At 48.0% G+C, this 25,527-nt stretch overlaps 2 protein-coding genes and 1 long non-coding RNA gene across 3 annotated transcripts; 1 reads left to right on the top strand and 2 right to left on the bottom strand.

Annotated features, from left to right (window-relative positions):
• Nucleotides 1-1,553, top strand: LOC107314709 (pleckstrin homology-like domain family A member 2). Its single transcript, XM_015864239.1, has 2 exons — nucleotides 1-592; nucleotides 1,118-1,553. Exon 1 carries the CDS (start codon nucleotides 186-188, stop codon nucleotides 582-584), a length of 399 nt encoding a protein of 132 aa, XP_015719725.1. The 5' UTR covers nucleotides 1-185; the 3' UTR covers nucleotides 585-592; nucleotides 1,118-1,553.
• A 161-nt stretch (nucleotides 1,554-1,714) lies between these two features.
• On the bottom strand, nucleotides 1,715-9,140 carry LOC107314710 (solute carrier family 22 member 18-like). The gene is made up of 3 exons (XM_015864240.2): nucleotides 8,859-9,140; nucleotides 5,802-5,922; nucleotides 1,715-2,490 (listed from the first exon to the last, which is right to left on the bottom strand). Exons 1-3 carry the CDS (start codon nucleotides 9,135-9,137, stop codon nucleotides 2,234-2,236), a joined length of 657 nt encoding a protein of 218 aa, XP_015719726.2. The 5' UTR covers nucleotides 9,138-9,140; the 3' UTR covers nucleotides 1,715-2,233.
• A 3,627-nt stretch (nucleotides 9,141-12,767) lies between these two features.
• On the bottom strand, nucleotides 12,768-25,527 carry LOC107314677. The gene is made up of 3 exons (XR_001555576.1): nucleotides 25,480-25,527; nucleotides 17,342-17,443; nucleotides 12,768-14,725 (listed from the first exon to the last, which is right to left on the bottom strand). It is a non-coding gene; the product is annotated as an uncharacterized LOC107314677 (long non-coding RNA).

The raw sequence follows: 25,527 nt of genomic DNA, 5'->3' as shown, positions 1-25,527 counted from the left end.
CTCCCGAGGGAGGCACCGGAAGGCGCCCGGCGCTGAATCATTGCAATAAATTGGTCCCGGCGAGGCCGGGTTCAGTCATTGCCGTCCGAGACGCGGTGGGAGCAGCGCAGCCCAGGGAGCTGGAGCCGGGAGGGAGCGAGGGAAGGACGGAAGGAAGGGACAAGGGAAAGAAAGAGGGAGGGAGGATGAAAATGCAAGCAGAAGTGATCCGCGAGGGCGAGCTGGAGAAGCGGAGCGACAGCCTTTTCCAGCTGTGGAAGAAGAAGCTGGTAGTGCTCACCAAGGACAGCCTCAGCCTTTTTCCCGACGGGCACAAGCGGGCCAAGGGCAAGGAGCTGGGCTTCGGCTCCATCCTCAAGGTGGACTGCGTGGAGCGCACGGGCAAATACATCTACTTTACCATCGTCACCAAGGACCGCAAGGAGATTGACTTTCGGTGCCCGGACCAGAGCTGCTGGAACGCTTCCATCACCATGGCCCTCATCGACTTCCAGAACAAGAGGGCCATCCAGGACTTCAAGAGCCGCCAGGAGATGGAGCAGGCAGCGGGCACCCAGGAGCGGCGGCTGGCCCGGGCGCCCTGAGCCCCCAGGTGAGCTCACCCCCCCTCCATTCCTCCCACCCTTAACAAATCCACAGAGATAGATACCTCTGACTCCTGCACACCCATCCTTACCTCTGTATCCCCCACACACCGTGCTTTGGGGAGAGGTGGTGCCGCAGCAAGGCAATAGGGCTCCCACAGCTGTTCCTCGTGTTTCCCAGCGCAGAGCCGGGTGCCGCACCCTGATCGCAGCGTGTGCTGTGCCCGCAGCTCTTGTGCCCGACTCACGGGGCTCATTCACCCTTCCCGAACCCAGTGCTGTGAATTCCGGGTGGGAGATGGGCACAGTGTTGGGAATTCTGAGCGGTAGGCAAACACGTGTCTGTGGCGGAGAGTTATCGGAGTAGGAAATGGCATTCAGCAGCACTTTTCTTGCGGAACGCCCTATAGTGACGCCGCGAATGCCGTGATAAGTGCTGAGTGCTTCCTCTCCCTTCAGAGCCCTTTATTGCGATTTTTTTTTTTTTCCTTACCCTTTCATTTAACTAACCGGCTTCCTCTTGCTGCTTTCAGAGTGTACCGCTGGATGGTAAACCACAGCAAGTGTCTTGGACTGAAAAGGGACAGGGTACCAATGAAGGAAAGCGTGGAAGATAGCTGAGAGCAGCTTGGTGTTCTCCAAGGCCTGTGGAGGCTGCTGAGCAAAGAGCCCTGGGCTTCGCCTGAGATGCATTTTGATAAAGGAAAAAAACCAAAGACTTTCATACGGGACTTCCAGCGAAGCGCCCACGTGCTTTGGGTGGCACGGCTTCGCGAACGGTTCTCTCCTATTTATGAGACACAAGGAAGATTCAACACTGACTGGTGGTGTTCGACACGGTTTAAATTATTTGTAGTATCTATATTTGTATTTATTTTGATGAATGTCTTTCAGCAGTTATTGGTTGTAATATTGCTTTTGCATTAATATGTCCATTCCAAATAAATTACTTGAAGTGTTCAATTTTTATTACTACGTATGTCAGTGCGGTGGCTATGTGGGTGCTGTTTGTGGTGCGGTGTGGGGGCTGTAAGGCAGCAGGGGCCTGGATGGGGCTGTGGAGTGAAGAAGCTTCTGGTAATCCCTCTGCAGGGAAGAGCATGGAAGAAAAGTGCATTGAGGGCCAGTGAGAGAATGCAGGAGCCTTTCATGTGCTCAGTCAGGGCTTTTGGGGGGATATTTACCCATGTAATTGAGTAATGGCACCTAAAGACAGCACAAGAACTCCCTGCAACCATACCATGATGTTCTGCCTGCTGCTGCCTGCCCCCAGCTGTAGATAAAGTGAAATGCCTGGGAAGGTGTCAGGTGCTGTTTTCCTGCAGTCCAAGAAGCTGTGCTCTTTTGGAAAGGGTAACACAACCTGTTGAAGTTTTGTCTTGTGAGGCTCAATGCCTGCTAACCAACCTGTACTCCCTTGAGAGCATCCAGCAGTGCTGAGCCCCATTCGCAGGCAGGTCTGCAGAGTGCTCTTTGCAAATGCTTCAGACTTGGTAACTCCCTTTGGGTAACTTCTTCCTGCTGTCACTATCAGTTAATTCTTGCATGAGATTTTATATTGGAGGCAGCTGCAAGGTATTTAGTTATGAGCAGCCTGCAGTGAGAGCAGGAGGGGCTCAGCACAGGGTTGTGCCTCCAGCACAAGAATGCTAGAGAATACACAACAACGTTACTTTCTTTATTTCTGTGGAAAAAAAGAAAGAGGCAGCTTTTGTGAAGTAGTGGCTTTTTGTCTCTCTCAGTGGGCTTTTCCTCTTTAAGAGATAAACAAACAAACCAGCGTTGACAATGAGCTGCAAGTAGCCGAAGGAGGAGACTCCAAACTGCCTGTACAGAATGACACCAAGGGTTGGGCCAACCGTCCTCGTCAAGGGCTGGACAGAAGCACAGATCCCCAGCATGGCCCCTAGGAGAGATGTCAGGGTGAAGGTTAGTAGCCTCCCTCTTCTGAGATAGGAAGTAGCCTCAAACCATCTCTGGGAACCTTTGGCACTGAGATGCTCCTGAACTCATTAGGATAGGATGGGATGGGAGGGGGTGGGGTAGGGGCAACTTCCAGGGACATTCTGAAGCCGTCTGAAGCAAAGCATGCAGCCCCTTTCAATATTATAATTAGCAGCTGTGGGAACCCAAGGGGTCCCAGCCCACCCAAGCAGCTATCACTATGTATTTTCTCTCATGGGACAGAAGAACAGCTCTTAGGAGTGCATCAGGAGCTAGAAAAGTCTTAACTACATCTTTAAGAAGAGCTAACTAAAAGCAGAAGTAGAGACTGAGCCCCCATAAGATCACCCCCACAGCCTTGTGAATGGAGTGGATGGCAATGGGAGCCTTTCACCTGGCTCGGCCGGTTCTCCTTCCAGCAGAGCATGCATTTGCATGGTGAACAGGAGGAGTGGAAGCACCTCCACTGGGGCAAGGGCAGGTTTTTCCACCAGGATGTCACATGGGATACAGCCATGACCTTGGGCTTCTCACCATGCAGGACATAACTCCAGTATCCCACACAAAGCATGGACAAGCGGTGCAAAGAGCATAGGTCCTACTCTGAAATGGTGTTCTCAGTTATTATTCTTACTACCAATACTGAGTTATTGGCATCACTTTTCCACCAATACATGACTTGAATCACTGCCAGTGGGATTCAGGAGAGGGGAGAAGCTGTCCTGCTTGAAAGGCATAGATGCCAGTGTGCTATCTGTATGGTGACCATGGAGAAATGATCCCAGTTTGGTGGGAGGACAGGCAGACACGGGTTGGTGTCACACTGGCCCGGAACTGTTGCACTTCTGTCAAAAATGTTTAAAATATTTGTGCACTGAGGCCAAACTGAGGGCGCAGGTTTGACATACAGAGAGGGAAGCCTCCCTGAAGAGCTGCCCAGCTCCTCCTGCGCATGGGAACAGCGATGGGTGGGACCTCAGCCTGACCCTTTGCCAATGGGAACAATCCCACAACCACCAAACTTTCTGGGCAGGTTTTGCAATTATTTTTTTTTCCCCCTCTGGGTATTTGAATTAAACTAATTACTATGTGCAATTGCCAAACTGGCTCTCATGATTAAGGAGGCACTTTTTTCCCTTCTTTTTTTTTTTTTTTTTTTTTTTTTCTTTTGAGCTGAAATTCATCCTCTTGAAAGGCTGGGCTCTCCTCGGCAGCCCTGTAATGTGTTACCGAGAAAGATAATTTCTATTTAATGGGCTTAAATTAGATCCCTCGTGTCAGATGCCCTGGAGCTTTGAGATATATATAATACATATAAATCTATACTATAAATCAGCCCTTGCTCCATTTCCAAGCAACTCATGTGATGGATCCCAGTTAACTTCAGACTTTTAACAGTAACAAGTCATCACACCAGCAAAAAAGCTTCCTCTCCTCTCCTCTCCTCTCCCCACCCCCAGCCTGGGATGCCGGTTGCAGAGTATTACTGCTGCAGGCTCTACTCCTAAGGCTTTGTGCCTGATGTGCAAATCAAATCACGAGCTATGGGTCCAGGATACTGCTCTGCTTCCTCCCTGCCTTCATGCATAAAGCCGTAACAAGACCCCCATTCTCGGGGGACAAGGAGTGCTTGTGTGACTGTGGGCCTGCCTTGGCTTGTGGCTGTGCTCCCACCAGCACACACACAGCAGAGCAGCACACATGTATGCCATGCAACATTTGCCCTTCCTGCCTTTGAAGATGGGGAGGGGAAAAAAAAAATCAAAGGGAAACGAATGAGATCATTTCCACTTTGTTTTCTTCTGGAGAATTCATGAGCTTCTGTAGGAGTGGCCTTAGATGGGTCCTCTGCAGTGCCAGTTTTGGGTTGGCAGGGGAAGGAGCCAAGCTTTAGCTGCTGTCCCTTTGGTTGCAGCACCCCTGTGCTGGAACAGCACTGCATGGCAGCATTGCCCCCAGGGACACCCACGCCACAGCTGCTGCAGGGAGGCAGCTTGCAGAGCCACAGCTCTGCTGTGTCAGGCATTCCTGCCCTGCCTGGGAACAGAGCCTCCTCCCTGGGGAACACCGCAATGAGAAGGCATGTCACAAGAGCGAGGGGCACAAAGGACCAGAGAAGATGGATTTCCTCCAATGCTGTGATCCTCCTAGCCAGCTGTGTCCCTCCTCATCACACCTAGTTTTGATCCAGGAGCACATGGCGTGGTATCAGCCTGGGATGGATGGGCACAATAGAGCCCATACTCTCCCAGCATCTAAAAACATCCTCCTGTCACCTCATGGGTCATCTCCATCCTGCCCATCTGCATCTACCCCATCCTGTCCTAAAAACATACGCAAGCGAGGACCAGGGTGAGGCAACTAAACCCATTTTCCTCTCTGACTGAATTTTGCCTCTGGGCTGGCTTTAACAGCCGAGCAATGCTCCATTTTTCCTTACAGAGCCCTTTTGAGCAGAATCTGGATGAGTTCCAGCCTTTCTTCATACCCTAGAGCCCCTTGGTGCCCTTCCTCCAATATTCCTTGTCCCTGATGAGTGCTGCTCCAAGCCATGAAGCAGCAGATTTGCTCCTGGCACACCCCATCCCTTGCCTCCATGCAGTCCCAGGGCTTCTCTCCCAGGTGGAAGCACTGTGCCTGAACACTGCAGGATCCCAGCATTCATAGCAAAATCATAGAATCATTTGAGTTGAAAAGGACCTTTAAAAGTCATCTAGCCCAACTCCCCTGCCATGAAGGACAAGTAGAGGCAATCTTCGATTCTACAAATAAACCACTGCAGTGACATTTAGAAAAGCTCTTCATCCAGATGCACCTCCAAAGTGCTTTATAAACTTCATTAATGGACTCTAAATCTGATTCTCAGTAGGGTTCTGCATGGAGGTATCTTTGTCGACTGAAGAAATATTGCATGTGTGAAGATTTGTGCCCCATTGCACAGAGAATGCAGTGACTGTTCACAGAAATATGTCCAAAGAGGAGAGGAGGGACAGGGATGGCATGAGGCAGGGGGCAAAACAGACAGCTTGGTGCTCAGTTAGCGGTGATGGCACTGGGGTCAGTGTCTGCTTAGTGAGGGAAGTGCTCACAAAGAACAAGTCCTATCAATCTGGGGACTTCACCTTGTGCAGAGCAAAAGGGGATGGAGGTCCAGGCCTTATAAAAGCCTGGTGGTCTGGGAATAAGATGTTTATTCAGGGTTGTTCAAACACCACTACCCGGTGGACCCAAAAAAGGGGAAAAAGACATGCTTGATGTTTGTGATGGCCTTACCGGTGTCAGAGGAGGACACGGCCTTGGTGAGGATGCTGTCAGTGATGGTGCCCTGCACGTTGAAGGCAAATACCAGCGGCACCACGATGATGCAGTAATGCCATACAGTCCTCATCAGGGCCTAAGTGACAAGACACAGTGGAACATGAATCATTAGAGAGCACAAAGAGCAGCTTTGCAGCTAGATGCAGCCCAGAAAAGCCAGATCTGTGACTTCTAAGTAAATTGTGGGAGCCACAACTGATTTGTGATGTTGCCATTTTGGCCATTTCAAGGTCTTCCATCCATGTTTTTCTGCTGCTTTCCCCGTGTTTTCCTTTGATTCTCACTCCTTTATCACATTTCCCTTGTTTTCAACTCTTGACCATTGTTTTCACCTGTTTACCCATGTTTTCCTTTTTCTTTGGTTCCTGTTTTCCATCGCTTTCCCCTATTTTCCACTATTTTCAACTGTTTGCTCTTGATTTCCCATTTTCCTTTCTTTTTCCACTGTTTTCCCTTGCTTTCCCCTCTTTTCCCTTGTATCTCTTTATATGTATAACTCTTTACCCTTGCATTACATGATCTTCCCTTGTTTTCTCTTGTATTTTCTTGTATTTTCCCTGGTTTTCCTTTGCATTCTCTGTTTTTCAACTATTTTTTTCCCCCTTCTTTTCCAATATTTTTCCACCATTTGTATGCTGGGAATCATTCTAAAGATGCAGAACAAGCCCCTGCTCTGCAATCTGGCAGCACATTCTCCAGCACTGCCGTGGGTATTTTTAGTGTCTGGGAATTAGTGACATCCCCGCATCCTCCCCCAAGACTTCTCTCTCTTGTCCAAGTCCTAAGGAGACGTTCTGCAGCAGATGCATGCAGTGTACTTCAGGAAGCCTCCATTAGTTATACAAAACAGCCTAGAGAAGGCATTTCAGTTCATTATCATAAGTAATTAAAACCAAACTAAGCCTGTCAAAATAAATGAACCTGGAGCATTATGTAATACTGTACCTTTGGGATTTCTAATCCTGTTCTTCTGCTTCCTTATTAATAAATTCATCAAATTCAGTAATCTGGAATATGTCTTCTGGCCATAAGGTGCACATTAGTGAGCATAATTAGGGAGAGTAATGATTTTGTTATTGCACATATTTTTAGTGGAGACATCCCTCCAGCTGTTTAATACTTAAAACAAAAGTGCTGAGGATCCCTCAGTGGCAGAACTGGAACGGCACTTAGCCCTGCTGGTCAAATAAATAGATTTCTCTTGGGCATGAAAAGGAAACTCCCGCTTCCTTGCAAGTCTCTGCCCTCACCCTCATCTCAAGGTATGTTATTGTGGCTGGAGAACAGCTCAGTCACTGGTCAATCCAGAACTTTCATTCTCTGGGGTTCTTTCTCATAAAATCTGGTCTGCACCTCTTGGCTACAGAAGATGGAGCAGCCCAGAGCCATCGTTAACTAATGACTTGGAAATAGTGAGGTTTATTCCTAGTTCCCCTCTGGACTTATACATGGTGAAGTTTCTCTCCTTGGAGGGGCACTTTACCTATGTTTTGCTTAAGAGCTAGGCACTCCTGCTTAGGGAACCAGAGAACAAAGGCAGAGAAGTGGGTATTTGGTACATAAACATCCAGACAGGGAAAGAGTAAGTCCTTGCCAGGGCAAATGTCATTGCAGGACAACACAGCAGAAGTAGGAAAAAAAAAAAAAAAGGCAGCGATGATCCCCTTCCTTGTAAAAGTGTCTTCGCGGGCTGGAGGCTGAAGGAAATTGCTAGAAAGAGCAGACCCAGGGCTGAATCTCTTGGGGAATATCTTCTTGCTGCCCTGGGAGGATTAGGTCAGGTAGAGTGTACTATTGACCACCCACCCTCTGCTGAGCAGACAGCAGCCTTCTCCAACAGGGCAAATATGGGAGAATTGTTAAGGCAAGGAAGGCAGACCCTGCAGTTTCAGCAGCTAGGCTTAAAAGCCAGTGCCTGGGAACCAGAGGGGAGGAGGGAGGATGGGGCATAACCATGCTTCAGGACAAAGTAAAGGGCTTCCGTCACATCCTTTATAAGGACTCTGCTCAGCGGGGCCAGCAGCTGCATATGCCTATGAATAGCTCTCATGGGATGTCACTGCTGACCTCTGTCCCCAGGCTATGCTGTCAGGATGTCCACAGCCCTCCAGGCATGGTGTAATTGCCAGCTCTCAAACCAACAACTTCCGTTCCCTGCTTTCCCCTTTCCACATAGCCACACTGGCTTCATGCATCCCTCTACCACTGGCTCTGTGGTGGAAAATGGGAATTACACTCCCCAGATCACTATTTCTAAGCTGAAACCCAAAGGTTCAGAGCTCCTAAAGCTCTCCTTGGGTTATGTGCATAAGTTCCTCACCATGCTGGCACACTGAGACCAGGCCATACACTCTTATGCTAGCGCTAGGGTCTGGGCAGACCCTTCCCAAGTGTCCCATCCCTTGGACAGCACTGCTGGTCATCAGAGTGTTGCTGATCTGAGCAAACAAAGATATTGGTAGAGCTGCCCCTGTCAATGGGGTTTCCCAGATGTCTTCTGAGGCTGCTTCTCACCCATCCAGACACAACTGGTGATGGGTAACACCAAAGCAGAGGAGCTAAACTATTTCCTATTGCTACCTCCTTCCCCAAAAGCTCTAAGATTGGAGGAATTAGTAAAACAAAGCTAGAAAGATGAGACAACATCCTCAGCCATCTCAGGGTACAGTACAACCACAGTGGTTTTCCTCCCCATAATCTGCATTTACTTTCTGGGCAGTTCAGGAAATGGGGCCATTAGAGGATGGAAGGTAGGACCTCTGTGCCAATCCAGTGACTCAGGATGGATGCACGGGTTTCTGTGAGGGATTATTACTCTGTAATCCCTGCAGTTATTACACAGCTCCTTTTCATAACTGAATGCTGTGTGTTTGCAGAAGCCCAGGCTGGCTGGCTCCCTCAGACACAGGTTGGCAAGGCTGCATTGGTACTGCCAGTGACCAGTAGGCACTTTGCCCACCTGTGAACCATGTTGATGGAAGGCCCTGTGGATGACTCCTCATCAAGTCTTACCATGCCCAGCCCCACGCCAGCAAAGAGGAGGATGCTGAATCTGAGCAGGGTCTGCTCCGTGCAATGGCTTGTGAGTTTTCCAATGACCAGGCCTTGGACAACCTGAGGATGAAACACATGTGCACTGTCAGTCCATCTTATATGGATGGAAACAAGCTCAGAGAGCACATAAAAGAGAGAAAACACATCATTTCCTTGCTTTCTTGGGGAGAGAAAATAGGACTTTTCTGTTGCGGTAGATGACTTGAACTTGAAGACATTTACCATGATTTTGAGCATTTTGTATCTTAGTGATAAGTCAGGTCAGGTGATGATCTCTCTATTGAGTGCTGCTTGCATGACTTTTTCATCACTGCTCAATCAACAGTGTTGAGTGAAACTACTTAAAGGCACCTGATGATAAAACCAACTTGAGATTTTCCTTGTGAAATTGTTTGGTGATATCTTCCAAAGCAGAACTGCACAACTGTATGCAGGGGAGGAAAACACCTCCTCTCCTGTACCTTCTCTTGCCATTATCTTACACTATAACTACACAGATTGGGCAGTTCATTACTTTTATACAGGAAATAAGAATGACAGAGATGCTAATATCCAGACATAGCAGTACAAGCAGGTACAAGAGAGGGGGAACTGGTTTTGCATATTTTAAGCAAAAACCAGGAGAGAGGGGGTGGGAAGGAGGAGCAAAAATGTAAATATTTGGAGAGAAGCCTAAAAAACCCTTGGTTCTCAGTTTTGACTTGAGCCACAACTACACTACACTCAGCCTTACTGCGTTAATCCAAAGGGAGGAACCCAAAATCCACCAAAGGGAAACTGTTGCAAAATAAATAAGGAAGGAAGTTATTAAAAAGAAACGTTAATCTACGACAAACCATCCGGAAGAAAAAAAAAAAAAAAAAAAAAAAAAAAAAAAAAAAAAAAAAAAAAAAGAAAGAAAGAAAAGAAAAGAAAAGTATAAATACTACAACAAAAACTACTGGTAAAAAGCAAATAACAGGGTGAAAATATAGTGAAGTTGACTTAAAGAGAAATAGGGACCGTTTGAACATATCTCCCACGAGGTACGACTTAATGAAAAATCTCACAACGAACCCCTTTGTTTTCCCTCAGAACACAAGCAAATTTTTACATGGGGACACATCTGCCATGCTGAAATTTGGGTTCCCAGAACATGCTTTCCCTGCTGTTCCCTGTCTCACCCTTGGGCAGGGCTGAGGAGCTCAGCTCATGTGTGTGACCGTGGCACGAGGCCCACATGGCTTTCCCAGGCTTTGTCACCCACCTGGTCTCCTTGGGGACTGTGCATTGTGAGGCTGTGACATGGATGGGGTGACCTGAGTCATGCGGGATGCATGCCCTGCCAAGGACATGGGCCAGGTGGGAGGAAGAGGAGGCCAGCCCTGGTGGCTCCTATTCAGTTCAGGTGGGTGGAGGAGGTGCTGAGTCACGCTTCATTAAGCCGAGAACTCCCAAATGAAGCAGCATCATTAACATCTTGCAGCCTCTCAGTCCCTCCTGCCCAAGCTGCGCCAAGTCACAGGATGGGGCACAGCCCACCCTCAGTGTGAGTCCACTTGGTGGTGGCATCACCCAAACATGGCTTGGCTCTGCTATGCCTCCAGAGGGAAGGTTTCTCAATTTGCTTGGGCTCGAATGGAGCACTTAACTGGGATTCACCATGAGGTGCAACCTGGGCCCTGCCCATCTTTGAGTCATGGAGTATGTATATACTTATCATCAGGGGAAGCCTATTCAGATCACCATGGGAGCAGCAAGCATCAGCCCAAATCACTTGCTTTCAGTCCCAGGCCACACAGCCATCCCTGGGCAATATGGACCTCAGCCTCCCCACTGCTTACAGGGCCCCCTCGGCTTTTGCTACTCATTCCCAGAATGGTTACTGCCAATGCATCCATGAGTCACAAAGACCCATCACACTGAGTTTGGATTTCCAGTTGCTGGGCACTCAGGAAATGTTTCCAGCCAGAAACAAGACCTGAAAACCCATCACCTCTACCAGAGATCTTTCCTGAGCCACGTATAGAGTCACAGAATTACAGAATCATGGAATCAGGGTTGGAAAAGACCACTGAAATCACATAGTCCAACCGAATAAGTTCCCTAAGCCCCTAGAAAGAGCTAAAGAGGAAGAAAAACCTATAAAAGTGGGGATGCTGGAGAAAGTTCAGGGTTTTTTCCTTGCTTGCAGCCTCCACTTGGGCTCTCAAAGGCTGTCCCTCCTGCAGTTAATCGCAGGGATGGTGCTTGCTTTGTAACCTGACCTCCTTTGAAGTGCCGGGCAGAGACAGTGTACCTGGCTGGAATGTGTTCTGTCATCAATAAAAAAAAAGGAGAGGAAATTGTTTGCAAGTGAAATAACAGGCACTGCCCGTGGCTGTGTACACATGTCACAGGAAAAACCAACGCATTTTTTCCCCCTCTCCTTCTGTCAAGGCAAATAAGCCTCCTGACGAATGCAGAACAGCCAAATCTCTTTGCCTTTATGCTGCCCTGATGATTCCTCCCACTAGGCTAGGTCAGATGCTCATGTAGAAAATGACCTCTGCTATCACTGCATCCATTAGAGCTCCTCTTAACTTGGGAGAGATGACTTGTCGATATCAGCAACAACTCAGTACCTTATAGAGCAGAGAAAGTTTTTGCTTTTTGAAAGTCTGAGGTGTTAGTTTTTGGCAGACCTTTCAGCAGAGCAGTTTCCTTGCTACACGAGACCAGCATTCATCGCCAGGTAGTTACATAGAAAAAAAATCTAAGTCCATAGAATCATAAAATTAGAATAGATAGGGCACAGAATAGGGCAGGACCCTTAAAGACTATCTATTCAAAGTCCCCTGCAATGAACAGGAGCACCTACACTAGATCAAGTGTTCAGAGCCCTTTCCAGCCTGAGCTTGCATGTCCCCAGGGATGGGGCATCCACTACCTCTGCGGGTAACCAGTGTTTGCCAGTGTCTCGCTGCCCTTACTGTTAAAAACTTCCTTACATCCAGCCTAAATCTTTCCTCTTTTAGTTTGAAACAATTTTCCCTTGTCCAGTCAAACCCAGCAAATATCCGGCTCCACATTCACCTTTGGCTAAGGGACAGCACACTGCTCCTACAGACTATTTCAGAAGCGCCCACTGAAGAAAGCACAGGGCAGAGCCAAGCAACAAGACCTCTATTTCCAGCCTAGAAGTTCCCAGGGCCAGAGTGGTGCTGAATGGCAGAACCACAGCTGGTTACAGGTTGGGGAAGACCTGAGTGGGTGCCAAACAGTGGGGACTGGTCCTGCAGGGCTGAAAGTGTTACAAAAACAAGTGCCGGTCTGGGCGGGAGGAGGAGGAAGTTATTTTATGGAGACTGCAATGCCAGAAAGCACATGAGAAGTCATTCACGCCTTACAAGAACAGAGGGTGTTGGGGCTGCAAGGAGAGTGGATGGGGAGGGCCGAACTGCTGAGCCAGCACTTGGCCTCACAGGGCAGAGACAGCGTGTGTTTTGCAAACTGCAGCCTAATCGCCTGCCTTCTCCCCACCTCCATTCCCTGCACACATCTAAATCCTTCAAAGCAAGGAAACTGGAGAACTTTCTGTTTGTTGTTGCAAGGTCCTTTCACCGAGTGGGTTTTCCCCCCAGGCAAATCTTGTTGTAATTAAATCCCTAGCTCTTTAATCATCCCTCTTGCTGCAGAGAGAAATAAAAAAGCAAGAGGGACAGGCTGGTGATAAGATGATAGGCAATGTAAATCTCTCCTCCAGGAATCTCTCTCATCTTTCCAGAATCACTTGGTACAAACTTGTCCCTCCAGAAGCTGCCTGGCTGGAGGTGGAGTTTGTACAACAATGCCTACGAAGCACAGTAAATAAAACAGATGTCTTATGATTTCTCAGTCCNTCTCCTCTCCTCTTTCCTTTCCCAGGCTGGGATGCCGGTGGCAGAGTATTATTGCTGCAGGCTCTACTCCTAAGGCTTTGCTCCTGATGTGCAAATCAAATCACGAGATATGGGTCCAGGATACTGCTCTGCTCTGCTTCCTCCCTGCCTTCATGCATAAAGCAGTAACAAGACCCCCATTCTCGGGGGACAAGGAGTGCTTGTGTGACTGTGGGCCTGCCTTGGCTTGTGGCTGTGCTCCCACCAGCACACACACAGCAGAGCAGCACACATGTGTGCCATGCAACATTTTCCCTTCCTGCCTTTGAAGATGGGGAGGGGAAAAAAAAAATCAAAGGGAAACGAATGAGATCATTTCCACTTTGTTTTCTTCTGGAGAATTCATGAGCTTCTGTAGGAGTGGCCTTAGATGGGTCCTCTGCAGTGCCAGTTTTGGGTTGGCAGGGGAAGGAGCCAAGCTTTAGCTGCTGTCCCTTTGGTTGCAGCACCCCTGTGCTGGAACAGCACTGCATGGCAGCATTGCCCCCAGGGACACCCACGCCACAGCTGCTGCAGGGAGGCAGCTTGCAGAGCCACAGCTCTGCTGTGTCAGGCATTCCTGCCCTGCCTGGGAACAGAGCCTCCTCCCTGGGGAACACCGCAATGAGAAGGCATGTCACAAGAGCGAGGGGCACAAAGGACCAGAGAAGATGGATTTCCTCCAATGCTGTGATCCTCCTAGCCAGCTGTGTCCCTCCTCATCACACCTAGTTTTGATCCAGGAGCACATGGCATGGCATCAGCCTGGGATGGATGGGCACAATAGAGCCCATACTCTCCCAGCATCTAAAAACATCCTCCTGTCACCTCATGGGTCATCTCCATCCTGCCCATCTGCATCTACCCCATCCTGTCGTAAGAACATATGCAAGCGAGGACCAGGATGAGGCAACTAAACTCATTTTCCTCTCTGACTGAATTTTGCCTCTGGGCTGGCTTTAACAGCCGAGCAATGCTCCATTTTTCCTTACAGAGCCCTTTTGAGCAGAATCTGGATGAGTTCCAGCCTTTCTTCATACCCTAGAGCCCCTTGGTGCCCTTCCTCCAATATTCCTTGTCCCTGATGAGTGCTGCTCCAAGCCATGAAGCAGCAGATTTGCTCCTGGCACACCCCATCCCTTGCCTCCATGCAGTCCCAAGGCTTCTCTCCCAGGTGGAAGCACTGTGCCTGAACACTGCAGGATCCCAGCACTCATAGCAAAATCATAGAATCATTTGAGTTGAAAAGGACCTTTAAAAGTCATCTAGCCCAACTCCCCTGCCATGAAGGACAAGTAGAGGCAATCTTCAATTCTACAAATAAACCACTGGAGTGACATTTAGAAAAGCTCTTCATCCAGATGCACCTCCAAAGTGCTTTATAAACTTCATTAATGGACTCTAAATCTGATTCTCAGTAGGGTTCTGCATAGAGGTATCTTTGTCGACTGAAGAAATATTGCATGTGTGAAGATTTGTGCCCCATTGCACAGAGAAATGCAGTGACTGTTCACAGAAATATGTCCAAAGGGGAGAGCAGTGACAGGGATGGCATGAGGCAGGGGGCAAAACAGACAGCTTGGTGCTCAGTTAGGGATGATGGCACTGGGCTCAGTGTCTGCTTTGTGAGGGAAGTGCTCACAAAGAACAAGTCCTATCAAACTGGGGACTTCACCTTGTGCAGAGCAAAAGGGGATGGAGGTCCAGGCCTTATAAAAGCCTGGTGGTCTGGGAATAAGATGTTTATTCAGGGTTGTTCAAACACCACTACCCGGTGGACCCAAAAAAGGGGAAAAAGACATGCTTGATGTTTGTGATGGCCTTACCGGTGTCAGAGGAGGACACGGCCTTGGTGAGGATGCTGTCAGTGATGGTGCCCTGCACGCTGAAGGCAAATACCAGCGGCACCACGATGATGCAGTAATGTCATACAATCCTTATCAGGGCCTAAGTGACAAGACACAGCGGAACATGGATCATTAGAGAGCACAGAGAGCAGCTTTGCAGCTAGAAGCAGCCCAGAAAAAGCCAAATCTGTGACTTTTAGGTAAATTGTGGAAGCCACAACTGATTTGTGATGGTGCCATTTTGGCCATCTCAAGGTCTTCCATCCATTTTTTCCTGCTGCTTTCCCCGTGTTTTCCTTTGATTCCCACCCCTTTATCACATTTTCCTTGTTTTCTTTCTTTTTCCACTGTTTTCCCTTGCTTTCCCCTCTTTCCCCTTGTATCTAACTCTTTACCCTTGCATTACACCATCTTCCCTTGTTTTCTCTTGTATTTCCATGTTTTCCCTGGTTTTCATTTGCATTCTCTGATTTTGGCCTATTTTTTCCCCCTCTTTTTTCCTTCTTTTCCAAAATTTTTCCACCATCTGTGTGCTGGGAATCATTCTAAGGATGCAGAACAAGGAGCAGCCCCTGCCCTGTAATCTGGCAGCACATTCTCCAGCACTGCCTTGGGTATTTTTAGTGTCTGGGAATTAGTGACATCCCCACGCCCTCCCCCAGGACTTCTCTCTCTTGTCCAAGTCCTAAGGAGACATTCTGCAGCAGATGCATGCGGTGTACTTCAGGAAGCCTCCATTACTTATACAAAACAGCCTAGAGAAGGCATTTCAGTTCATTATCATAAGTAATTAAAACCAAACTAAGCCTGTCAAAATAAATGAACCTGGAGCATTATGTAATACTGTACCTTTGGGATTTCTAATCCTGTTCTTCTGCTTCCTTATTAATAAATTCATCAAATTCAGTAATCTGGAATAGGTCTTCCGGCCATAAGGTGCACATTAGTGAGCATAATTAGGGAGAGTAATGATTTTGTTATTGCACATATTCTTAGTGGAGACATCCCTCCAGCTGTTTAATACTTAAAACAAAAGTGCTGAGGATCCCTCAGCGACGGAACTGGAGCAACTCTCAGCCCTGCTGGTCAAATAAATAGATTTCTCTGGGGCATGAAAAGGAAACTCACGCTTCCTTGCAAGTCTCTGCCCTCACCCTCATCTCAAGGTATGTTATTGTGGCTGGAGAACAGCTCAGTCACTGGTCAAGCCAGAACTTTCATTCTCTGGGGTTCTTTCTCATAAAATCTGGTCTGCACCTCTTGGCTACAGAAGATGGAGCAGCCCAGAGCCATTGCTAAATAATGACTTGGAAATAGTGAGCTTTATTCCTAGTTCCCCTCTGGACTTGTACATGGTGAGGTTTCTCTCCTCGGAGGGGCACTTTACCTATGTTTTGCTTAAGAACTAGGCACTCCTGCTTAGGGAACTAGAGAACAAAGGCAGAGAAGTGGGTATTTGGTACATAAACATCCAGACAGGGAAAGAGTAAGTCCTTGCCAGGGCAAATGTCATTGCAGGACAACACAGCAGAGGTAGGAGAAAGAAAGGCAGCGATGATCCCCTTCCTTGTAAAAGTGTCCTCGCGGGCTGGAGGCTGAAGGAAATTGCTAGAAAGAGCAGACCCAAGGCTGAATGTCTTGGGGAATAACTTCTTGCTGCCCTGGGAGGATTAGGTCAGGTTGAGTGTACTATTGACCACCCACCCTCTGCTGAGCGGACAGCAGCCTTCTCCAACAGGGCAAATATGGGAGAATTGTTAAGGCAGGGAAGGCAGACCCTGCAGTTTCAGCAGCTAGGCTTAAAAGCCAGTGCCTGGGAACCAGAGGGGAGGAGGGAGGATGGGGCATAACCATGCCTCGGGACAAAGTAAAGGGCTTCCGTCACATCCTTTATAAGGACTCTTTGCTCAGCGGGGCCAGCAGCTGCATATGCCTATGAATAGCTCTCATGGGATGTTATTGCTGACCCCCGTCCCCAGGCCATGCTGTCAGGATGTCCACAGCCCTCCAGGCATGGTGTAATTGCCAGCTCTCAAACTGACAACTTCCCTTCTCCGCTTTCCCCTTTCCACATAGCCACATTGGCTTCATGCATCCCTCTACCACTGGCTCTGTGGTGGAAAATGGGAATTACACTCCCCAGATCGCTTCATTTCTAAGCTGAAACCCAAAGGTTCAGAGCTCCTAAAGCTCTCTGTCTTCTGAGGCTGCCTCTCACCCATCCAGACACAACTGGTAATGGGTAACACCAAAGCAGAGGAGCTAAACTATTTCCTACTGCTACCTCCTTCCCCAAATACTCTAGGCTTGGAGGAATTAGTAAAACAAACCTAGAAAGATGAGACAACATCCTCAGCCGTCTCAGGCTGTACAACCACAGTGGTTTTCCTCCCCATAATCTGCATTTACTTTCTGGGCAGTTCAGGAAATGGGGCCATTAGAGGATGGAAGGTAGGACCTCTGTGCCAATCCAGTGACTCAGGACAGATGCACGGGTTTCTGTGAGGGATTATTACTCTGCAATCCCTGTAGTTATTACTCACACAGCCCCTTATCATTGTGAATGCTGTGTGTTTGCAGAAGCCCATGCTGGCCAGGCCCCTCAGACACAGGTTGGCAAGGCTGCATTGGTACTGCCAGTGACCAGTAGGCACTTTGCCCACCTGTGAACCATGTTGATGGAAGGCCCTGTGGATGGCTCCTCAGCAAGTCTTACCATGCCCAGCCCCACACCAGCAAAGATGAGGATGCTGAGTCTGAGCAGGGTCTGCTCCATACAATGGCCTGTGAGTTTTCCAATCACCAGGCCTTGGACAACCTGAGGATGAAACACAGGGGCACTGTCAGTCCATCTTATATGGATGGAAACAAGCTCAGAGAACACATAGGAGAGAAAACACATTATTCCCTTGCTTTCTTGGGGAGAGAAAATGGGAGTTTGCTGTTGCAGTGGATTACTTGAACTTGAAGACATTTACCACGATTTTGAGCATTTTGTATCTTAGTGATAAGTCAGGTCAGATGATGATCTCTCTATTGAGTGATGCTTGCACGACTTTATCATCACTGCTCAATCAACAGTGTTGAGTGAAACTACTTAAAGGCACCTGCTGATAAAACCAACTTGAGATTTACCTTGTGAAATGTTTGGTGATATCTTCCAAAGCAGAACTGCACAACTGTATGCAGGGAAGGAAAACACCTCCTCTCCTGTACCTTCTCTTGCCATTATCTTACACTATAACTACACAGATTGGGCAGTTCATTACTTTTATACAGGAAACAAGAATGAGAGAGACGCTAATATCCAGACACAGCAGCATGAGCAGGTACAGGAGATGGGGAACTGGTTTTGCAGATTTTAAGCAAGCAAAAATGTAAATCTTTGGAGAGAAGCCTAAAAAAACCTTGGTGCTCAGATTTGACTTGAGCCACAACTACGCTGCACTCAGCCTTACTGTGTTAATCCGAAGGGAGGAACCCAAAATCCACCAAAGGGAAACTGTTGCAAAATAAATAAGGAAGGAAGTTATTAAAAAGAAACGTTAATCTACGACAAACCATCCGGAAGAAAAAACACAGTATAAACACTACAAAAAAAAAACTACTGGTAAAAAGCAAATAACAGGGTGAAAATATAGTAAAGTTGACTTAAAGAGAAATAGGGACCGTTTGAACATATCTCCCACGAGGTACAACTTAATGAAAAATCTCACAATGAACCCCTTTGTTTTCCCTCAGAACACAAGCACATTTTTACATGGGGACACATCTGCCATGCAGAAATTTGGGTTCCCAGAACATGCTTTTCCTGCTGTTCCCTGTCTCACCCTTGGGCAGGGTTGAGGAGCTCATGTGTGTGACAGTGGCACGAGGCCCACATGGCTTTCCCAGGCTGTGCCACCCAGCTAGTCTCCTTGGGGACTGTGCATTGCGAGGCTGTGACATGGATGGGGTGACCTGAGTCATGCGGGATGCATGCCCTGCCGGGGACATGGGCCAGGTTGGAGGAAGAGGAGGCCAGCCCTGGTGGCTCCTATTCAGTTCAGGTGGGTGGAGGAGGTGCTGAGTCACGCTTCATTAAGCCAAGAACTCCCAAACGAAGCAGCATCGTTAACATCTTGCAGCCTCTCAGTCCCTCCTGCCCAAGCTGCGCCAAGTCACAGGATGGGGCACAGCCCACCCTCAGTGTGAGTCCACTTGGTGGTGGCATCACCCAAACATGGCTTAGCTCTGCTTTTCCTCCAGAGGGAAGGTTTCTCAATTTGCTTGGGCTCGAATGGAGCACTTAACTGGGATTCACCATGAGGTGCAACCTGGGCCCTGCCCATCCTTGAGTCATGGAGTATGTATATACTTATCATCAGGGGAAGCCTATTCAGATCACCATGGGAGCGGCAAGCATCAGCCCAAATCATTTGCTTTCAGTCCCAGGCCACACAGCCATCCTTGGGCAATATGGACCTCAGCCTCCCCACTGCTTACTGGGCCCCCTCAGCTTTTGCTACTCATTCCCGGCATGGTTACTGCCAATGCATCCATGAGCCACAAAGACCCACCACACTGAGTCTGGACTCTATTTACCAGCATCTGGATTTAGGTGCTGGATAATAATTCCAGTTGCTGGGCACTCAGGGAATGTTTCCAGCCAGAAACGAGATCTGAAAACCCATCACCTCCACCAGAGATCTTTCCTAAGCCATGTATAGAATCACAGAATTACAGAATCATGGAATCAGGGTTGGAAAAGACCACTGAAATCACCTAGTCCAACCGAATAAGTTCCTTAAACCCCTAGAAAGAGCTGAAGAGGAAGAAAAACCTATAAAAGTGGGGATATTGGAGAGAGTTCTGGGTTTTTTCCTTGCTTGCAGCCTCCACTTGGGCTCCCACAGGCTGTCCCTCCTGCAGTTAATCGCAGGGATGGTGCTTGCTTTGTAACCTGACCTCCTTTGAAGTGCCGGGCAGAGACAGTGTACCTGGCTGGAATGTGTTCTGTCATCAATAAACAAAAAGGAGAGGAAATTGTTTGCAAGTGAAATAACAGGCACTGCCTGTGGCTGTGTACACGTGTAGCAGGAAAAACCCTCTCCTTTTTTCCCCCTCTCCTTCTGTCAAGGCAAATAAGCCTCCTGACGAATGCAGAACAGCCAAATCTCTTTGCCTTTATGCTGCCCTGGTGATTCCTCCCACTAGGCTAGGTCAGATGCTCATGTAGAAAATGACCTCTGCTATCACTGCATCCATTAGAGCTCCTCTTAACTTGGGAGAGATGACTTGTCGATATCAGCAACAACTCTCCTCAGTACCTTATAGAGCAGGGAAAGTTTTTGCTTTTTGAAAGTCTGAGGTGTTAGTTTTTGGCAGACCTTTCAGCAGAGCAGTTTCCTTGCTACACGGGACCAGCATTCATTGCCAGGTAGTTACATAGAAAAAAATCTAAGTCCATAGAATCATAAAATTAGAATAGATAGGGCATAGAATAGGGCAGGACCCTTAAAGACTATCTATTCAAAGTCCCCTGCAATGAACAGGAGCACCTACACTAGATCAAGTGTTCAGAGCCCTTTCCAGCCTGAGCTTGCATGTCCCCAGGGACGGGCATCCACTACCTCTGCAGGTAACCAGTAGTTGCCAGTGTCTCGCTGTCCTTACTGTTAAAAACTTCCTTACATCCAGCCTAAATCTTTTCTCTTTTAGTTTGAAACTATTTTCCCTTGTCCCATCAAACCCAGCAGATATCCAGCTGGTCTTCCATATTCACCTTTGGCTAAGGGACAGCACACTGCTCCCACAGACTCTTTCAGAAGTGCCCTCTGAAAAAAGCATAGGGCAGAGCCAAGCAACAAGACCTCTATTTCCAGCCTAGAAGTTCCCAGGGCCAGAGTGGCACTGGATGGCAGAACCACAGCTGGTTACAGGTTGGGGAAGACCCGAGTGGATGCCAAACAGTGGGGACTGGTCCTGCTGGGCTGAAAGTGTTACAAAAACATGTGCCGGTCTGGGTGGGAGGAGGAGGAAGTTATTTTATGGAGTCTGCAATGCCAAAAAGCACATGAGAAGTCATTCACGCCTTACAAGAACAGAGGGTGTTGGGGCTGCAAGGAGAGTGGATGGGGAGGGCCAAACTGCTGAGCCAGCACTTGGCCTCACAGGGCAGAGGCAGCGTGTGTTTTGCAAACTGCAGCCTAATCGCCTGCCTTCTCCCCACCTCCACCCCCTGCACACATCTAAATCCTTCAAAGCAAGGAAACTGGAGAACTTTCTGTTTGTTGTTGCAAGGTCCTTTCACCGAGTGGGTTTTCCCCCCAGGCAAATCTTGTTGTAATTAAATCCCTAGCTCTTTAATCATCCCTCTTGCTGCAGAGAGAAATAAAAAAGCAAGAGGGACAGGCTGGTGATAAGATGATAGGCAATGTAAATCTCTCCTCCAGGAATCTCTCTCATCTTTCCAGAATCACTTGGTACAAACTTGTCCCTCCAGAAGCTGCCTGGCTGGAGGTGGGGTTTGTACAACAATGCCTATGAAGCACAGTAAATAAAACAGATGTCTTATGATTTCTCGGTCCTCAGGGTAATAAATACCAATCCCTTTGTCCCACCTTCTGTTTTTGTTTTGTGTGCTTTGCAAAATTAAAAAAAAAAAATTTAAAAAAATCCTTAAAGGAAAGTTCCTCCTGTCCATACCTGGAAATCTGAGCATCAGATGTGACTTGAGATTCCAACCAGGGACTGCAGGTATTCATTCTCCTTGCCTAATCCTCTGGCAGCTCTTCCTAAGCACAAGTACTACATCTGGAAGTCCTCCATGCCTTCGTGTTCCCAAATCCAAGAACAGATGGAGCCTAGGTCTGCTTCTGACCATGATGCAGTCATTTTAAATGTTACGTGATTATAAAATTAATCATTCTTTGGAGGAAACATGAATGACAGCCCACACTCCTCCTAGGCATTCAAGAAGTGGGAGATTTTGGTCACACAGATTCTGGGATCACAGCTCTGGAGTACAAAAGGCACTGCACCCCTGATCTGCTCCCAGACCTCTCACCGGAGACTGTGTGGCAAACAGACGAAACTGCTTCAAACTCATCACAAGCAAGGGGATTTCTGCAGAGCAAGGCACTGCACTCCTACTCCCTACCTTCCATCCTCATTTCATTATCTCCCATCAGAAATCCCCTCCTGCCCACAGCCAGCTACATGCTGTTGGGATGCAGAGTGTGATTCACCCTTTCTGCTTTCTGCTTCTCTTGCACCAGCCAACCTTCCCTTCCCCATCTCTCAGCATGCTCCCAGCCTGCCCCATATCCTCTGCTAGCAGAGGATACTCTCTGCCTAACTGCAAGTAGGTGCAGCTGATGGTCTCTCCCAAGTAATCATTAAATAGATGTATAAGCTTGTGCCACTCAGGTCCCCCAGACCATCTCTTGGAACTGGATGCTCACTCGTGTCCTCCAACTGCACAGGGGACAGAGCCCTCACCTTCCAAGGGGCTGCCGCTCCTGTGCTGATCCCCTTACACAACAAGCAGCTTCAGATACCCATGGCAAAGTCTTTGGGTTGCCTATCTGAAGGCAGGCAGGCTGACTCAGAGCCATTCCACATCTCCTCTCTAGGCGCTCTGCAGCTAGCTTAAAGGGTGAGAAACTCAGATGCTGGCGATGCGTTGGCTGCGTCTCACCACAGTAGGTTAAATGAGGCTGAGAAGTCGAAAAATTAGGTTAAGCAATTGGAGTATAACATCCCCAGGGCAGAACAGGAAAGCAAGAATCACCCTGGAGGTGTTCAAAAAGCATGGAGATGTGACCCTTAGGGACATGGCTCAACGGGAATGGTGGGGATGGGTTGGGATTGGACTGGTCTCAGCGGTCTTTCCAGCCTTAATGATACTACAATTCTGCAAAACCTGTGCAGCTCTTGAGCCCCTTGGCAGCATGCGCTGAGAGCAGGAGGCTGTGGCTATGCCTTCCTGCCCTGAAGATGAGACCTGGGTACTGTGTTCAATGTCCACAGGGATTTTCAGTGTAAACAGGATGCAGCTCACTCTTTATTTCCCCTTTCACTTTTCCAACAGCCACACCTATCTTTATAGATTCTCAGATGTGGCCCATTTCCCGCTGCAGGAGGGGGTGCAAATGAGAGGGGGGCTCAGAGCAGTCTGGAGGAAAAAACCCTGCAATATTCTACAGAAAGGCAAACTAAGGAATGAGAAATCAAAGCTGATGATCTGCTTGATGAAATGCATTGAAAAGAACATTATATTTGTTATGAATAAAGCTATAATTTAGCAAGCGAAGTGGGGAAGAAGCCAGTCAGCAGATTACTAATCACATTCACCCCCTCGGCGGGTGGAATTTGCTTGCTCCCTAATCTGCATTTTTATCTCCTGCAGTATCAATATACTGCACAACAGATACAAACCACACCTGAAGGGGCCAGCTGAGGAGCGATGGAGAAGCTGCAAGCCCTGGGGTGGAACAGGGCCACTGCAGTACATCTCCAGCATGCACTTCCCACCAGCGGGTTCATAGCAGAAATGCATCCCTATAACATCAGCTTAGCCACTGTCTATGAGACAGGTTTGTTTCCACCACAGAGTCCTAATCAGAAAGTCAGACATGAATCTGTGCTTTTGATTGTCTGGACTGACAAACCCCCACAGCAGCACCATTGAAAAAAGTGAATTTTTCTTTGTATCTAACAACTGCTTCACTCCTCGCATTTCTGAAATCCAGAGTCACGTTGCTGTTAAACAGAATGGACAGAAAACTGCATGGCAAGATGAAAGTGAGCTGCCTGGCTGATAGCAGCCAATTTTCTGTCCAAACACCTGCGGGCAAGGCTCCCTAGCAAAGCAGATATTGCACCTGAGTCTGAAGGCACTGCTGGATCACAGTGTGGCTACGGGCAATGGTGGCACTTATGGGATGAAACCCAGCTCCTGAACTGTCGGGAAGGGTCAAAGGTCCCTGGCTCGCTACATTGACATCTGATACCTGTTAGGGACGAAAAGTAACAAGGCCGGTTCCTTCCAGGTGAGCTGCTCTCTCTATTCTGTAGGGGCACACATTTGGCTGTGGCCCACTCTGACCCAGGCTAAACTCATATCCTACAGCACCAGTTTTAACAAACCAAAACAGAAGCTGTCAGACCAGAGCCAGCACCAAAGGCAGATCAGACATCCCAGACCAGCGTGCAACCATTTCTCGAGTCTATCGCAATTCAACACATAAGCTGGTCGCCCTTCCAGGTGTTGCTACAAGGGATCATTTTTCATACTTTGTTGCTTGTACATCCACCATGATGACCCAGCTTGAAGACAAATGCATACATAACCATGCTGAAATCCCCAGTTGAGTATTTCCATGCAGCATATGATTGTCCAGGATCAGAGAATCACTAAAACGGCTCGAAAAGACCTTTAAGATCATCTAGTTCCTAACCATCACGCACTTTGATTCCTGATATTCTACATTAAAGAGCTTCTTAGGCACTCTCCTACATTCGAGGACGGACAGAGACTTACAAAGAACTCTAAAGACTCTGACCTGCATGCTCAGAGAATCCATGGTCTACGGGAGTCTCGCACACAACTAATTATAGAGCAGGTCTCCCATGAGGCCCTCATATCTTGGGCCCAGGTGGCACTACAGGATAGCACCATTACCTGATCACTCCACTTGCAGCTGCAAAGCTGATGTGACCTTGTCCCCAGTGCAAATTAATAGTCAAGTGGTGAAGACTGGGACTGAGGCACAGCATCCACCAAATATCCCCTTCCCACGAAGCAGCACAGGATTAAAGCGTTGCTCAGACACCAGGTAGCCATGCGAGTTCAACACCAAACCATGTCCTGTCAGCATGCACTACCTAGGGTGTTGAGACCTACACGGGTAATACAGATCCAGATCACAAGTGGACTAAAATAACTCGCTATATTTCAACAGCAAAGTCGGGGCATATCACACCTGAGTCCACAGCAATCGAACTTACTGCCCAGGAAAGGAAGACATTCCTAACAAGGACCACCCTTCCTTCAGGATTATTATACCTGCCCTTGGTGAGCTTTTCGCCTTCGAGGACTGAGGCTGCGCTTTTTACCCATTGCGGTTTGTATCTTCCTGCAGGTAATTTAGCCTCTTTCTCCAAATAACACAGCACCATTGCTTTGGGTGGCGCCGTGATAACCTTATTTTGTCTGTGCCTCAACCACAATTTCACCTTAATTTGTTAATCCTGCCCATCTGGTACCAATCACCTTAAGGCGTGAGTGTGCCGGGATGTGCGGATGCTTGCGTTTGCGTGTGTGCGTGTGTTGCTGTTGCGGTGAAAGTACAAGCTATGCTGCACTAGTTTCCCCACAGAAGGGAACGAGGTGCTTGTTGAGAGATCAGTAGGGCATCTGCAAAAATGCAAGTAAATCCGCAGATTTAACCTACACACAATTCACACGGATGCTACTGAGGAAATGTAAATAAGTGCACTACACTACAAGAGTAAAAACCCGATAATAACAGAGGCCTGTTCGAGCTTCAGTGTACAGTTTTGTGACGAGCGATCGGAACGACATCCGCCAGTCATTGAGAAATCTTAGCTCCACAGCTTAAAGTATCCCAAGAAGGGACAAGAGGAGCAAGGTCGCCAAAACGCTTGCTACACTCTTGCTGCTTTCCATTCCAAGAACAGAGTAAATTTGAGGCACTTTAATTTTTTGGCAGCGGAATTGCACATTAGCAGAGCTATCGAGTACATTTATGATCTGTATTGTCAGTATTATGCGATTGGGGGACTTTGTGTACAAATGCAGCAAAGTCGTCACCATTAGACCGGCAGATCTCATATGACACTTCATACCATCTGGAGGACACCAAATAGCAGACATCAGGTCTACGGACTCCACTG

The sequence above is a fragment of the Coturnix japonica genome, chromosome 5 (genome assembly GCF_001577835.2).
Source record: "Coturnix japonica isolate 7356 chromosome 5, Coturnix japonica 2.1, whole genome shotgun sequence".
Lineage (NCBI taxonomy): Eukaryota > Metazoa > Chordata > Aves > Galliformes > Phasianidae > Coturnix > Coturnix japonica.
This window is presented reverse-complemented; position numbering and strand designations above follow the sequence as displayed.